General features: G+C 34.6%; 2 protein-coding genes and 1 non-coding gene across 5 annotated transcripts; 2 read left to right on the forward strand and 1 right to left on the reverse strand.

Annotated features, from left to right (window-relative positions):
* Window positions 1-261: 261 nt before the first annotated feature.
* On the forward strand, window positions 262-6,300 carry LOC109004253 (protein HIGH CHLOROPHYLL FLUORESCENCE PHENOTYPE 173, chloroplastic). 2 transcript variants are annotated; one of them, XM_018982746.2, is made up of 13 exons: window positions 262-1,219; window positions 2,004-2,216; window positions 2,571-2,775; window positions 2,956-3,031; window positions 3,163-3,298; window positions 3,428-3,532; window positions 4,226-4,306; window positions 5,052-5,141; window positions 5,227-5,292; window positions 5,545-5,601; window positions 5,679-5,756; window positions 5,831-5,878; window positions 5,985-6,300. In XM_018982746.2, the coding sequence occupies exons 1-13, from the start codon at window positions 581-583 to the stop codon at window positions 6,054-6,056; spliced, it is 1,866 nt and encodes a 621-aa protein (XP_018838291.1). In that variant the 5' UTR covers window positions 262-580; the 3' UTR covers window positions 6,057-6,300. The 2 variants fall into 2 exon arrangements, with proteins under 2 accessions (XP_018838291.1, XP_018838290.1); XM_018982745.2 differs by having other exon boundaries at window positions 304-1,219; window positions 5,503-5,601.
* A 605-nt stretch (window positions 6,301-6,905) lies between these two features.
* LOC109004254 lies at window positions 6,906-10,971 on the forward strand. Of its 2 annotated transcripts, none has more exons than XM_035691723.1 (3): window positions 6,906-7,468; window positions 7,677-7,721; window positions 10,633-10,971. In XM_035691723.1, coding segments are annotated over exons 1-3 (483 nt in total). In that variant the 5' UTR covers window positions 6,906-7,031; the 3' UTR covers window positions 10,634-10,971. The 2 variants fall into 2 exon arrangements, with proteins under 2 accessions (XP_035547616.1, XP_018838292.1); XM_018982747.2 differs by lacking the exon at window positions 10,633-10,971 and adding an exon at window positions 8,129-8,318 and having other exon boundaries at window positions 6,907-7,468.
* A 3,997-nt stretch (window positions 10,972-14,968) lies between these two features.
* LOC118349159 lies at window positions 14,969-15,076 on the reverse strand. The gene has a single exon (XR_004802149.1). It is a non-coding gene; the product is annotated as a small nucleolar RNA R71 (small nucleolar RNA).
* Between the last annotated feature and the right edge of the window lie 2,132 nt (window positions 15,077-17,208).

The following is a 17,208-nucleotide window of genomic DNA, read 5'->3' on the forward strand; positions in this document are numbered from 1 at the left end:
CATAAGTCAATGTAGAAATTTTGTTTAAATAGTAAAGTGAATATGTAAAAGAGGTAATTTTATATAAATATATGTATAGACCAATATTAAGGTTATCAGAGGGACCTTAGTTCCAATCCCAATATATATAAATTTACTAGTAATTATTTTTTTAATCATTAAATAAATAAATAAAATAAAATATAGGAGCAAACAAAATGACGGGGCTAAATACTATTATCCATACACCTATAAGAGGAAAGTGAGTACTCTACGTGGCTCAGTGTCGTCTCTCTTCTCTCTCTCTCTCTCTCTGTTTGAAACCACAAATCACGTTATGTGGTCGACATTCCATCTTCCACCCTTTGTCTTCCTCTCTCTAATTCTGATCTTTCTTTCGAACGCCTACCATTCTTTTCCTTCTTTCCTCAAATCCTATTAAATCCCTAAAGAAAAGAACAAGAGAGAGACTTTCCTCGTGAATTATCCACTCGAAAATTACCAGTTTTTTATTTATTTATTTTGTTTTGGTTTATACTTAAAAGACATTCCGGTTGAGACATGAGAGTTTGTTAACGTCAGATGCAGCAATAGCAACACCATGAACGCAACTGCAGCAGCTACAACCCCTACCACTGCCAGTTTTAGCAACACCAATACATACCTTTACCATGATAACTACAAGAGACCCTCATCCCATTTTCTTGGTACCATCTCTCTCCCGAAGTCCAGTTCCTGCTACTGCATCAACACCAGGTCCACCGGCAGCATCTGTGCCCAAAACAACCACCGTGGCTATCAGTTCCTAGTCCCCAGAGCCACTGCCTCTCCTAGTGGCAAAGACAACAAGAACAGAACCAAAACCAAGGATGAAAAAGTTGTTCCCTCTTCTGCCAAGGATGACAATATTAATGTTGATGAGACTCAAACCATACAGAAACAACAGCAGCAGCCTTCCGTTTCATTAAGTTTGGATGATGTGAACCCGGTAGGATTGGGGCGGAAATCGCGTCAGTTGTTTGATGAGGTGTGGAGGAAGTTCTCAGGATTGGGGCAGATCTCTAGGACAACTCGAGCTGATGACAGGGAAGCCCTGGATGCCCTCCTCATCAGGGAAGGACCCATGTGTGAGTTCGTCATTCCTGGAGCTCAGAATACCACTGTACTCGTTGTCGGAGCCACCAGCCGGATTGGTCGTATTGTTGTCCGCAAGCTCATGCTCAGAGGTTACACTGTCAAGGTTTTACTTTGCTTTCCCTCCACTTTCTTTTATTTTATGCAACTATATACTCGGATACTCCTGCTTTCATGACCTCCATACGTTATGTAATGTAAATGGTGTAAAAATATTCGATTTGGTTTTATTGTGCTAGTGGTGTAAACAAAAAACAATGATAATTGATATCATATTTGAATAGGGTTGAGTTGATAATTTCTATAATCACCCGGTTCAGTCATACTCAAATCAAAATCATTTCCTGCTAGGAAATGTCGTTGTTTTAGTATCTCTCTTTTCACTAGGTTTGGCTGTATGGCACTCACTTTAAGCTGATGTTTTACCCATAATTCTGATTGTAGCGTATGATTTGACAATGCATAGAATGAACTTGTTCAACCTATATACTAAATTTTAAATTCAAATAATCGCTCTGTCTCACAATTGGGTTAATTTATCTCTCTTATCTTAGCTTTCATTGCTGTCTGTTAGGGTTATGTGACAGACTTCTCCAATTTCCAGGATTGTTTTTAACCTATCTACCCAATGGACTAGAATATAGTAACTGTCATACATTTACAGATCCTTTTATTCACCAGTTGAAAATCTGGTATTGAGTTGAACCGAGTGTCACAACATTGTATTGATGTGAACCTAGTGAACAATATGGTATAAGCTGATTCAAGTTGCAAAAAATATTCCAATATTTATCTCATTATAGCAGTAGAAAGGTTCCCAGGATATAGAAGTTCCTCAAAATTGTTTTAAGCCATTTATTGCTTTTATGTTTCTTATTCATGATCATCAGGCTTTAGTGAGGAAGGCTGATGAGGAAGTGGTCAGCATGCTTCCTAGGTCAGTAGAAGTGGTGATTGGGGATGTAGGTGATCCTGACACACTCAAGTCTGTGGTGGAAGGTTGTAACAAAATAATCTATTGCGCAACTGCTCGTTCTACCATCTCAGGGGATCTCTTCAGAGTTGATCACCGAGGAGTATATAACCTCACCAAAGCATTTCAGGTTAGGCCTTATCCTGAATCAGCTCTCTTACCTGCTCTGGAAACTCTGTACGCATGTGGCACACACTAGAGTAGTTCCTCACAAATTGACTGCTTCAGAGGGTTTTGCTCTAGATTTGGGGTGCATGCACAAAACATAAGGCTCTAGTATTACAGGTGTTCATTATATTCCCTTACAGCACGAAAACGTCTGCCCGTTTTTCTTGACTTGTGTGCAAAATTAAGGCATTCACTTTTGTTGTTACTATGGTGATGTCTAAATGCTGCCAGTTTGTTCAAGTTGTATATACTCCAGCATGTATGTTCCCCATTATGAAATTTCTTTGGCAAACTTCATATCTGATACAAATTACAGGACTACAACAATAAACTAGCACAATTACGAGCAGGGAAGAGCAGCAAAAGCAAGCTTCTTCTTGCAAAGTTTAAATCTGCTGATTCATTGAATGGGTGGGAAGCTCGTCAGGGAACGTATTTCCAGGATGTAGTTGCTGCAAAGTATGATGGAGGAATGGATGCTAAATTTGAGTACACTGAGACTGGAGAAGCCGTCTTCTCAGGTAAAAGTGGACATTAGGTGAACCATGAAAAATGTCCAGTTTGTAGCAATTAGAACGTAGATTGGCTCTTGGTTGCTGTAATTATTTCTCAAATTTTCACATTAGTTTCAAGTGCTACAAAGGGGGTGGTGGGAAAAAAAATCAGTATTTACTCTCAGTTTGATTTTGTTATTACTATAGGATACGTTTTTACCAGAGGAGGGTATGTTGAACTTTCAAAAAGGCTTTCACTTCCTTTGGGTCGCACCCTTGACAGGTACAAGATACTTGTAATCTCAATCCAAGCTGGCTCTGTCTGGTGGCTACTATATTTTTTTACAACTAATACCTCAAGTATAGAGGATTTTCAAAGTTCCATAATCAAAGATTCAAACTGTTAATGTGTAGGTATGAGGGCCTTGTTCTCTCTGTTGGTGGAAATGGAAGATCTTATATTTTAATTCTTGAAGCTGGTCCTTCAGCAGACACAACCCAAAGCAAATTGTATTTTGCAAGATTTACTACGAAAGTAGGATTTTGTAGGGTAAGGAACTTCTTTGTTTTACGGAACAAATTTTGTTTCTTTTCATATCACTCAACTGTCTTCCAACACTTTTATTAGCATTTTGAAAATTCGTAATTTAGTCTCCATGTCTTTCCACATAATTGACAGGCGAGAGTACCATTTTCATCCTTCCGCCCAGTGAAACCAGATGATCCACCACTAGACCCATTTCTTGTACATACGTTGACTATTCGATTTGAGCCTAGAAGACAGGTTTGTTGATTTTCTGATTGATCTAGTGGAAAGGAATTTGGTTATGTTTTGTTGCCTTCCACTCTGTTCATGGCTTTTCACATTAGAATAGGACTTCTACTTGCTATACCGCCAGTGTTTTAAAAAAAATATATTTTGCATACTTGTTGAGACATTCTTTTACTATCATGACTGATCTTTGATTGATTGAACTTAGTACAGTGCTTTAATGTAAAGATAAAGCTTGGTGGAAATGAGAACTTGACAAAGCTTGTCATAATGATCAGGGAATGGCAATGTGAATATGCACCATCTTTCTCTCTCTGGGCACATACTTTCTATAATATGATAGGTCACAGTACAATCTCTTCTTCATGATGATATTCCAAGCTGTTTTGGCATGAACAAGGTGGCTTCTTCAAAATATATGCTTGTCTTCATTATCTATGAAGGAACTCTATCAATTAACTTTGTAGTTTTTCTTTGTTGCAACTTTTTACCTTTTCACTTCTGCATACATGTTTCTTTCCTTTTTCTTTTTATTCTCAGTTTTTAATTCTGTCATATTTTTTGGACGATTTATCTTTTTCCCTCTTATGGTGTAAGCTCGATTTATGCATTTTGGTATATTGACTTCCAATCATATAGGGTACCTTTGGTAATGGAATATATTTGGCTTTCACAACTGATTCGGTTCATTATTCTTATTTGCAGAGACCTGTTGAAGGACCTACAGCAGCGAAGCAAGACCTTAGAAGCTTTAAGCTTAAATTAGAATATATAAAAGCCTTGCCTGTAGGTGCTTTCATATTTTTTTTAATATTAGATTATTGCATAACGTAAGATTGATTCTTGCTTCTGTACTTTTCATTATGTTGTACCATCCATCGAAATCATTGCGAAGTTATGTGTTGAAACTTTCACCTTTTTAGATGACATTCTTTTAATTTCTTCAATCATGCTTGAAGGAAAATCTATATGTTTAATTCTTTAAGAATTGAGCATGACACAAAAATTCAATGTACTTCTGAATATATGGCTATAAAACCCCTTCTTCTCAAACTGACCAGAAGCACAGATGGCAAAGTTTAGTTGTAGTTGAAAATGCATGACATGAAATTTCATTTTACTTTTAGTTATTAGTGCTTACAAGTCCATATTGCTATGTTTTTGTGAACCTAGTCAACCTAGTTTGATGACTTTTGAACCAAGTCAACTCATGCAACTTTACTAGAGGAAACAGCATCGTGATTATTGTTCACTGATTAATCATCTAGAAATGTCGAAGTACACTGCTTGCCAGATGTCACTGTGCTATTGCAATCAAAATCATGTTTTGTTCTTTTGTGTGCCCATACAGTATTTAAATTATGTTTGTATCAAAGTGAAAATCAATAAGACAGAAGGAACAGAGGGTAAAAGATGTGTCAGTAACATGATAATAAATACTGCACATAACTTCTTGTGCTAGCTTCATATTGGGAGAATGACTTATAGATATATGTTCAGTTTTTTTAATATGATAACTGATGTATTGCAGGCTGGGCAAGAAACAGACTTTGTCCTAGTTTCATGCACAGGATTAGGAATAGAACCTACCAGAAGGGAGCAAGTTCTTAAAGCTAAGAGGGTTAGTTCATTCTTTTCTTTTGTTTCTTTTGCTACTTTAACATATTCTTTTAATTTTTTTATCTTCGTTCACATGATTTCCCCAGGCTGGAGAAGAGTCATTGAGAATATCTGGCCTTGGATATACAATTATTCGTCCTGGTCCCCTAAAGGTAGAGCCGTAAATTTCTTACCAAGAACTTAAATGGCTTTATCAAATAATCTTCAGAATCCATTTAATGTGGATAAACTATAGAGGTTGTGTGGGAAGTATGGACAAGTCCATATGGAGAGCTACTCAATTTATTTGTGACTTTGTTTTTATGATGCTCATTTGTCATTTCTATCCTCAAGTCATATAATACTGAGATTTTTCTTCATAGATAATTTTACCACCAACATTATTAGTATTTGCACACCTGCAGGAGGAGCCTGGTGGTCAACGTGCACTCATATTCGATCAAGGAAACAGAATTTCTCAGGTGAGAATGATTTATCATCTGAGTCATAATGGCACAAATGAAACCACATGCATTTTTAATGGCTGTCTCTTTCTCAGGGCATCAGCTGTGCCGATGTGGCTGATATATGTGTGAAGGCACTGCACGATTCAACTGCAAGAAACAAGAGCTTCGATGTGGGTATATCACTATTTGGTTTTGAGGTTAGTTCAAGTTGGAGGTATCTAAGATGATTTTTCAATGTGTCCAGGTATGTTATGAATATGTTGCTGAGCAAGGGAGGGAGCTCTATGAACTGGTGAGTGAAGATCAAAACACGTTGAAAAACAATATCAATCTTTGTCTTTAGCCATTTTTGGTGATGACAGAAACTAAGGCTGTATATATTTCTGACATTTGTGCAGGTAGCGCATTTGCCCGACAAAGCAAATAACTATTTGACACCAGCACTATCCGTTTTAGAGAAGAACACTTGATCATCCTTTTAGTCCCCTTGTTTGATATTTTTTCCTCAATATAGTTGTCTTTGTAACGTTCTCAAAGAAGCATATCTTTTCACCTTTTCTGATCAACTATATATACAACTATCCTACTGTAGATCATGTATGTATTCTTTTTGTAAATCCACTTGTACAAGTACAATAATGTAAATGGCCAGGAACACCTGAATATTCTCCAGAAAATGAGTATGACTTGCTTATTAAAAGCATCACTTCTGCAGGATAAGATTATCGTTCACAACCATGATTTTATGGGGATGAGCCTTCACTTGAGCAAGTCATCAAGTGTTCCAAGCACTATTTAACCTCAAAAGTCCTCGAAGCATGCATTATATGACTTTCTCCAAAAGAGAAATGATAGTTGCAATCGTTAGTGTGCAAGTACTGTACAATCACTTTAAAAAAAAGTGAATAAATATGGAACTCACATTAAACGAAACTAATTTTTTAATAATGGATCTCACTCTTTTTCAAAGTGACTGCATAGCGCTTGCGTATTCCACAACTGTTTGTAGTATTACTCGATTCACTTAGAGCCTAGTCGACAACAAGACCTAGTAACAATGAGTCTGCGTCCTCAGAAGCTAGCACCCTATCTGAATCTGATACATCCATTTTCAACGATGCAACCAAAGTCATATATGCACACACCTTGGACCCAAGAGAGGAAACACAGCCTTCCATTTTCTTTTCAACTACGTGGCTGATTAGGCACCTTAAAACCTCATGCCCACTGAATTGGGTCTTCATTGATCGTATATGTGCTGGACCATGGATGCTAAGCCACACCCACAATATGGAGGCCACCAAAGCTGACACATAGATGTATTAGATGATCAGAATGCACCCGGGTTGGCCTTAGGACCGCAAGCATTATGTCAGTCCAAGCAAAAAGATAAGCATTATGTCAGATAAAGATAAGGAACTCCCTTTTGATTGTAATGCAGCAGAATGCTAATAACTCAGGGCCCAACTCCACCATCAGCATTCCTTCATAGAACCTCAATATATCTTGGAGGAGTTAACTGCAATATCAACAGTTATGCTTCTAGTATCATCAAAAGGAACCCTAGTACTAGCAGCAGCAGCATCAGCAAGAATCTTCTCAGCCGCTGTAAACTGGCACTAACCGGCTTGCTTGCAGCTGCTGCAGTGATATCTTCGGCAGCAGTGGGAGCAGCAGCAATTGAGGCACCCCCACAACCGGAGACTCTATCCAATATACCACAGACACTTTCGGGTGAGTGTGCATCGCCTAAGGATTGCAAGAGAGCCAGGATACAAAGGCCTAAGTCAAGGAAAGCCGAGTCTTGTACTATAAAGTGTGTCACCACTTGCATCCGGGGTGGTGAAGGCTCCCCTGGTGAAGGTCCTCTTAATGTCAGGAGGTACAAATTTACCACAATATATGTGTATATATGTGTGTATATGATTTTTCCATGGGAAGACAAAGATCATTAATATGTGTTATGTGGGCATTGATAAAAAAAACAAAAGAGGAAGTTGTGCATGTATGTATGTATGTATGTATGTATTCAAAATCTTGCATCATAGCAAGAATGCTATGAACTCTGACCATCTGTAATTTCTCTGCAGACCTCTAGTTGTCTTCAAGCAAGGGTTTCGAAGCCGTCAATACTGGTAACTGTTCTAATCTTAACCTTCACCATTACCAATTAATGGCGGATGGTACCTTTATATGTACTGATCATCCATACCCTGGGAAGCCCAAGTAAATCTAGAAAGCTTCAAGCGAAAAATGAAAAAGGAATTTGATCAAAACTTAGTGGGGTTGTAAAGAAGGGCATTATCAAACTGGTCATATATATATATATATATATGCTTTCAAAATTTTCCAGGACAGGGATGTCGTGAATGATCTGTTCTTAGTATTTGTGAGAAAGAGAAATGTTTTTCTTCATCTTTAATGTTATCATTCACAACACACCAGCTGATGTTCCATATTTTAAGTGAATTTTTCATTAATACATGATGACAATCTAGTTTTAACAATTAGTCTAATTGTAAAATGTGTTGTGCGCATGCAGTTTGGTGGAGTGCTCGGATATTTGTAACTTAATTGGAGATGGTGATGATGGACCTTAATTAATTAGTTGTATATGAAGTTTTAGTTGAATTTTGATGTGATTTCCTTACTCATCAATTAAATTGCATGCATGGATAGGTTAATCTTTTTCCCCAATGATCAGAATGCAGTATGGATCATATTTTCAAGCACCAATGTTCTACATTTTTCTTTCCTTTTTTTTTTTTTTTTGCCATTGTTAATTTAGAAACCTTAATTAGTAGTTGGTATCCTCAAAAAATCTCAAGGCACCAAATCTCATTTTCATTCCATAATCACTTGATGGTGGTGGATGATACATTTACAGTATTATTTTTATGAAAAATTCTTCTCATCAGTCACTATTCACCATCTCACACCTTACACTCTATAAAAAACACTCATACACCCTATGAAAAATATTCACACACCCTATGAAAAAGCTATACGTGTAGAATGTGAGAGTGAATAGTAGATGATGCATAGCATTCCTCTATTTTTATTACATTGCATTATCTTATTTTTATCCTGCTGTCATGAGGTGGCACTGTCCTTCAGCTTTTTAATTTCTATTTTTAAAAAAAATAAAAATAAAAGGTGATCCAAAGAGGATGGAAAGTATTATTTTCATAAAGTGAGATATTAATGTAGTATTACTCTAAAAACAATATTGGATATTATGCCCATGCAAAATTAGAAGAAAATACTCTTGCATTGGATCAGTAAAATGATGGCTAAATTTAGTTAGTTTTTGCTACAATACTCAAAAACTACTTTAGTTAGTTTTCTCAACAACAATACTCTTGTTGAGAAATACTACATATAATCATAGAATGCATAAACATCGTACAGTCACTTTGAAAAAGAATAAGGTCTACTATTAAAAAATTAATTTCTTTTCATGTGGATCTCATATTTATTTATTTTTTTTAAAATGACTGCACGACGCTTGCACTCTCACAATTGCAAGTATCATTTCTCCGAGAAGCGTCTAAACGTAGACAACCCTGATTTTTTTGTCACATAAATTCCAATGGGAAATGGTTCTAGACAGCCCTGTTGTTTACAAGAGAAAAACAGCATTCCAATAAGCATATGACACGTAAGAAAGTGGTGAATGAAGACAATACACAACAATACAGGTGATTAAAACCGAATTGCTTTGCCTCCATATTTTCTCTCTCTCGAAATCCTTCCCCACTGCACAACAACTCGTCGCCATCACTGACCATGCACTGAGATCTTGCCGTCGCCACCACCAAACGGAGACCCCACAGTTGCCGTCACCCCTTTGAGATCTTGTCGTCACCATCTTCGAGATTTTTCCGTCGCCCACCAAAGCTAGATCTTGCCGTCATCCACTACACTGACTAATGGTTTGATTTTTGCACATTATACTTGAATTTGTCGGTCTGCTTGTGATGTCGGCTAGCTCAATTTGGAAGAGAGAAAACAAACTAGGGTTGTCTTTACATTTGGGTTCTGATTGTTTGAAGCATTGAAATTGGCAAAAAGAAATTATTGGGTCTATATTGGTGCTAACTTGGTTTATTTAACAGATTATTTACTTATAATTTCGAGAATAAAAATCTCATAAGTGATGTATAAAACAAGTCTATCCAAAAGGCAAATTATAGAGATTATTGGGTCGTCGTGCTCTCTGCCGTCAGGGATGAGTTTGGATTGGAATACGAAGATAGAGATTATATCTTCTCAATTCTCCTTCTGTCTATCAGCAGCATTAAATCGAACGAAAATTTACTGTATTTATTGCTCATATACATAATATTTACTATAAAAATATAATTTTTATTTAATTTATTATTATTGATCATATAAAATATAAAATAATATATGTTATCAATTAATAATAAATCATTAAACTTTTTTTATTAATTTATATATAGTTAATAAATATCAAATAATTTCATTGTGCTTACTTACAACTTAGATATAAAATAATTTTATATATGATCAATGATAATAAATTAGATAAAAATTACATCTTTATAGTGAATTTTCATTAGATTTAACGTTACTGGTAGACAGAATGGGAGGATTGAAAAGTTTTAAAAGTTTAAGGGTCTACTTTGATATAATTAGTAGTTTCGGATGTATATTGTGAATTGAATGAAAATTCGAGTGGATAAACTGTAATTAACCATTTTTTTTTTTTTAACACACCACCTTAGAGTAGGATGAGTAAAAGTTTTTTTCATGGCGGACTTTTGCCGGAACATGTTTACTAAATTCCTATGGGTTGGAGAAGATTAATGAGGAGATGAGAGATTGGATTAATGGTAGAATAATGTTATATATAGTCGTAGAGTGTGTAAGTGTCGTATAGTTATTTTAAAAAAAAGTATGATTTACTATTAAAAAATTATTATTTTTCGTTTAGATCTCATATTTATTTATTTTTTTAAAATAATTATACAGTATTTAAATACTCACGATTGCGACTATTATTTTTAATTTTTTTTTTAGATGGTTTTTTTGGAGTTTGCGGCAGTGTACTGTAGGAGCAGGACACATGGGGTGACGTGGTTGAGGAGCTTTTCGCATGAAGTAGCAAATAATTGCGATTGTTCGGCTCTTGAACGCGTTCTCGCCACCATTCCTGAGGCGAAGAGAATGATAATGGGACATACGATCCAGGAGGTTGGGATCAATGGGGTTTGCAATAACCAGGCAATACGGATTGATGTGGGAATGTCCAAGGGGTTGTATTAACTGGTTGCCTGAGGTTTTGGAGATCACTAGCAATTCAAGGTTGTGGATTCTGACTTCTAATCCTCTGTATCGCAACAAGTTACAATAAATCAATAAATTCTAGACTTGGAGTACTAGCAATATTAGTTTCTCTATATGCATATGTAAAATTATATCTTTTAAAGATTGATTTTGTATATAAAAAAAAACTCTCATATTAGATTATGCATTTATGAACAAAATAATAATAATAAAATGTTATTATTTTATTATTATTTATTTTTTCTTTGAATTTTTTTTTTGGATTTCTTTTCGTTGGTAGAGAGAGAGAGAGAGAGGAGAAAGAAATGTTTCAAGAGAGGGTTTATTTTCGTTTGTATCAAAAGAGAGAGAGAGAGGAGAGAAAAAAAATAATAAAATAATATTTGGAGAGTGAACAGTATCTTCAAATTTGTAGACATATTTTTCATAGTTATGCAAATTTTTGAATATGTATAATCCAGTGCAGTCTAATTTAAGTCATATTATGCAAATATGTAGATGCATATGCATATACAGATATATAATCCAATGCTAATGCTCTAATACGCTTTCAACCATCTCTAAGCCTTGATCATCTATCTCACTTTTGTTTTAGGACAATACCAGAGTCACCGAGAAAGATTACTCCTGTATTGTACCGATAATATAAATTATATTTTTATTTATTTTTAAATATTTTTCAAACTCCTTTAAATATTTTGAAAAAAAAACCATAAAAACATTAAAAAACACTTCCTTAACTATGAAGTTAAAAAAAAAAAATGGGTTGATTCTCTTTGTGGAAGAAGTATTTTCCTTTGCTTTATCCCATCTTTTGGGAGAGTTGGTTATTAAAGGACAATAATACAATACCAACTACTTAACAATTTATCTACAACTTTTAATTAAAAAATAATTTATTTTCACTTTAATTCAAAATTATTGTCCTAGCAACAATTTAAAGGACATGGAAAAATAATTATTTAATCCTTAGTTGTAAATAGATTATGATAGAGTTGTTATCATATCATTTCGCGTTATTAAATAGGAGATGAAGTCTTGATTATTACTCGATATTTCATTTGAGTTGTAGATGTTGGTCGCGGCTTCAAGTTATGAAGGAATGGAGGGATCGTCCGCCCGTCACTTATGGTGTAGCATACTAGCACGATCCACCTTTTATTTCCTTTCCGTAGGATATGTCACATGTTTTCACGATGCCCTTTCAAAATCCATGACGCAATGTTTTCGACTTCTAGATAGAGAGACTTTTCTTTTCTGACAAAAAAATTGTTTTACCTCTTTGTATGATGTATCGACCATCCCAGATTTGTAGCAATAAAGGATTTCCTCATTAGATGCTTTTCTTTAAGAAAAATTATATTCACACCACACACCATACTTTTTTTTTTCCTTACCAAATATGTGGTGGTATATGGATGATAATTAGAAGAATTTAATTAGTTAAAAAATAAATAAAACCAACAAATATTAAAAATAAATAAAAATAAATATTATGTGTAGTATGATGATGATGAGTAACAAAACTCTTTTTAGAATGAGTTTTTCTATTAAGCGGATCTACAACACACACCAGCTGATGTGAGTTTTTATTTTTTTTCCCTCAATATGTGTGTGGTGTAGGGATGCTGAGCAAAAGAACTCGGGATCCTGAGTAGAATTTTTTCTTTTAGAATATCTTCAAATAGGATTGGGTAAATAAAGGGGATCTACACCCTCCAATGACATTGTGGCACATATGCATTCCAAGATTAGAAGAATAGAATCGCCCTCATATAAGCAGATCTCATATAACCCCCTCCCATAATCTCTCTCGCCCATCGCATGAAATAATCAACAATAAAGGACAAATCTTATAAGAAATACCATCAACAACATATCTTACAAGAAAAAAGAGAAATTGAGTTTTATGAGAAAAAAATAGTTAATCATATAAAAACCTAAAAGAAATACAACAGAGCTCCGAAATTAGATTCTAGGGCTTTGTTTGGTTCACAAGAAAATGAAGAAAAAAAATTGAGAAAAATTGTATATTCATTTTCATTGTTACAAGAAAAACGACAAATTAGATTTTATGGGAAAAATGTAATGATGAGTGTATGAAAGTACACTCTAAATACCATATTATTGGACTAAAATGTTAAAATATAAATAGAAATGATAGGAATTAATATGTATTCTTGAATTGAGTTTCTATTTACTTTGCTACCTAAGTAGATTTTTTATGTTTAATTTTAGGGTCTATAAAAGAGCAAGTCAAAGCCCAATCAAATTTAAAGAACTTTCAAGTAGGCAAGACGTTGGAACAATTTATGAACTTTTAATGAGTGTAGGACTTTTTAAATAATGATAATGATAAGGTTTGAGAGTAATTCGGATTAAGAGAAAAAGTCGGAGTCCAAAACGTGCTAAGAGACAGTCTGGACATACTTTAGTATTTTAATCGTAACTTTCTACTCACATATCGGATTGATGTGATTGTTGATGCATTGGAAAACTATCTTAAAGGGCTACAAATTTGTTCTAAATTTAAACTCTTGAAGCGCCTACATAACTGCCAAGATGAGTCCTAAAATTTAGACCATTTTTTATGCGGGAATCATGAAAACATTAGGGTTTCTTTCCTACTCTATATAAGCATATCATTAGTATGAAATTAGAATTTTGGAAAAGGGAGACGGCTCAATTCTGAAGAGAGGAGAAAAATATTATTTTTATTTTTTTTAGTTCTTCCATGGAGAACTAAATCTTGAGTAAAGCCTATGGCGGAAATTGATTAGTGAAAATACTTCAACTTTATTTCAATTCATAGATTAAGCTTTATTGTTTAAGATTCTAGGATTCAATTCTCTATTTTTTTTTTGGATATTATAAGTTTGAGACAATTATATTAAATCTTGCTATGGTTTGATTTTGTTGAGCTATAAGATTATGAATATATGATTGTGACTTAAACATGATTTTCATGCCATTGATGTGATATTTTGCTGTATTATTATTTGAGAACATAGTGTCGTCTTTAGATTTGATATTCATTTTTATATATGAAAATCGTGATTTTTAAAGGGAGAATAGATTCTAGAATTAAATTTGAGAAAGTAAATGAATATAATGCCATATCTCTCAATTACGAATTTGGTGCTATAATTCTTAATTGTGTATATAATTTGGATTGAAAAAGTCAGAATATTGGATCTGGTTGATGGAAGCCCAAAGCTTTTCTTGCTTTCTTATATGTGCCCTAATCTCATTTTAATTACGTGCTTTAGGTAGAATTTTCATATTCTTGTCATATTGTAATTTGATCTTTCATTTTAAACTTAAGTCTTGTAGTGTTTCTTCAGGCTCCCTATGAATTGACACACTGAATTATACTATAACACCACGTATTAGTTTGGGCGTAATCAATTTTTTGTGCCGTTGCCGGGGAGATGGTAGAAGAATTGCTAGATAGTTTTTCTTTTCAGCAGTTTGTAAAGGCAGTAACTTTGTTTCTTCTTTTAATTTACTGCATTATTTTTTTTTCTTTCTTTAAGTAGTATTTTTAGTTTTTAGTATTAATTTTTTTTCTTTTACCTTACATGCATAGATACAGAGACACTTTGGGTAGATTTACTTTTAGGCTTGTGCTAGGGTCAGAATCAAACTTTTTAAATCTTTTATTTGACGATCCATCGAGTCCTGAAGAAATGAGTGAACACGAAGATCAACCCACTAGAACTCTTTAGGAATACCTCTACCCTATACGCACAATCACACCATCATGCATCATATTTCCAACTAATACTCGCAAACTGGATTTTAAAACATGGATGATACAGTTACTCCATACTTTTCATGACTTAGAAAATAAAAATTCATATGTGCACATTAAATAGTTTGAGGAAGTAGTTGCGACTTTTTATAGTCAAAATTTAACTGATGACGTTGTGAGACTTAAGTTGTTTCCTTTCTCTTTGAATGATAGAACTAAGAATTGGTTATACTCGCTAAGACCACGTTTTATTGGGTTATGGAATGGGATGACTCAGGTCTTATTTAATAAATATTTTTTCCAACATAAGACCAATGCTTTAAAAAGGTAAATCTCCACCTTTGCACAAAAGGACAATGAGACTTTGTATCAATCTTGGGAGAGATTTAAGGAGTTGTTGAGTATGTGTCCTCACCATGGATATAAGAATTGGTGCTTAGTGAACTATTTTTATGAGGGACTTATACCTAGAGAGCATCAATTTGTGGAAATGATGTGTAATGGTGAGTTCTTACAGAAAGATCCTGATGAGGCCATAGAATACCTCAATGAGCTTGCTAAAAAAGCTCACACTTGGACTGGAGCTAGTGCTACTGAGAGCAAAAATAGGTCACGGCCTGCTGGAAATCTAAATGGTGGTGGAATTTACCATCTCAGGAAAGAGGATAACCTAAAAGCTAAGGTTGAGATGCTCACTAGGGAGCTAGAGGTGTTAAAGACTACGGACTTAAAGCCAACACAAGTGGCTAATCATATAGTCTTTTGGACCATATTTTGTGTGTGGCGGGGTAGATCACCTCACCTAAGAGTATCCCACATTTGCTGAGATGAGATGGATGTATGAAGAACAATGTAATACCTTAGGTATGTACAAGAAGTCTTTTACACCTTTCTCTGATATCTATAATCCGGAGTGGTGTAATCACCTCAATTTTAGCTGGAAGTCTGAAAACCAGCCACCTGCACAACCCCCTAGACACTTTGCATGCTTTTATTGAGGCACAGAGTAAAACTAATCAAAAGTTTGAATCTTTGATTATGCAGGCTATTGAAGAAAATAAAGAGATAAAAAGTCATATATCCAAGTTGATGAGCTCTTTGAGTGTGAATGAGCGTGGCAAGTTCCCTTCTCAAACTCAATCCACACCCCAAGGTCAACATATAGCTCAAGAAAATTTTAAGGATGTCAATGTCATTGTGATACAAAGTGGTAAGTCCTTACACATCCCAACAACTGATAAGCCAGAAGATGTTGAAGATGAACAAAGCAATGATAGTGCCGAGTTGCCCAAGAAAGCCGAGGTAATTAAGAGTCCTGTTCAGTTACCATTCCCTCAAGCTTTAAAATCAAGAAAACTAACTTTGGATCCTAACAATGAAATCCTAGAGAATTTAAGGCAGGTAAAAATCAATCTTCCTCTTTTGCATGTGATTAAACAATTTCCTACTTATGCAAAAGTTCTCAAGGATTTATGTACAATTAAGAGGAAGTATCATGTTAAGAAAAAAAACAATCCTAACGGAGCAAGTGAGTGATCTAATTGAGAAGCGAGTTCCTCCTAAGTACAAGGATTCTGGTTGTCCAACCATTGCATGTAATATTGAGAATCATGAGTTTAGGCAAGCGTTACTAGATTTAGTAGCTAGTGTAAATTTGATACCTTATTCCATTTATTTGCAACTTGATTTAGGTGAAATTAAGCACATTTCTGTTGTGCTTTAATTGGCTGACCCTTTAATTAAAAAATTGAGAGGAATATTTTAGGATGTTTTGATCCAAATTGACAAGTTTTACTATCCTGTTAATTTATTAATCCTTGATACTAGTTCTGTTGTTGATTTTAATTTTAAAATCTCCTTAATTTCAGGTAAACACTTTCTCGCTACTGCAAATGCTCTTATTAATTGAAAGAATGGTCTAATGAAGCTCTCTTTTGGGAATATGACTATTGAGGTGAATATTTCTCATATTGAAAAACAACCAATAGAGGATGACGCGTGCCACCAAATGTACATGATTGACACACTCATAGATAAGGGAGTTCACACAACTCATGATTCTGATTTCCTTGAATATTTTCTTGTTAATTCTGAGTTTGATACTTTGAATGATTCAACTGATGTTATTGATGTTTGTACTATTTTTAATGAACCTCAGGATTATGGCCCACATATTTGGCAACCGAAATTTTAGGAGCTGTTTAAGAAAAGTGAAAAGCAGATTTTTTCAAGCTTGGATAGTCCCAAATTGGAATTGAAGCCACTTCTCTCAGGTCTTAAGCATGCATTTCTCGACTGAGGATACACTTTTTCTGTTAGCATTTCTTCAAAATTGAATGCTGGTAAGCTTAGAAAATTTCAGTTGACCGAGTTGGAGGAGTTGAGAAATGATGCTTATGAGAACTCTAAAATCTATAAAACTAAAACGAAAGCGTTTCATGATAAAAATATTGGTAGGAAGACTTTTAAGCCTAATGACCTAGTATACTTATATGATTCTAGAGTTCACAAGCACCCAGGAAAACTTTGGTCTAGGTGGAACGACCCTTTTGTAG

The sequence above is a fragment of the Juglans regia genome, chromosome 7 (genome assembly GCF_001411555.2).
Source record: "Juglans regia cultivar Chandler chromosome 7, Walnut 2.0, whole genome shotgun sequence".
Taxonomy (NCBI): Eukaryota; Viridiplantae; Streptophyta; class Magnoliopsida; order Fagales; family Juglandaceae; genus Juglans; species Juglans regia.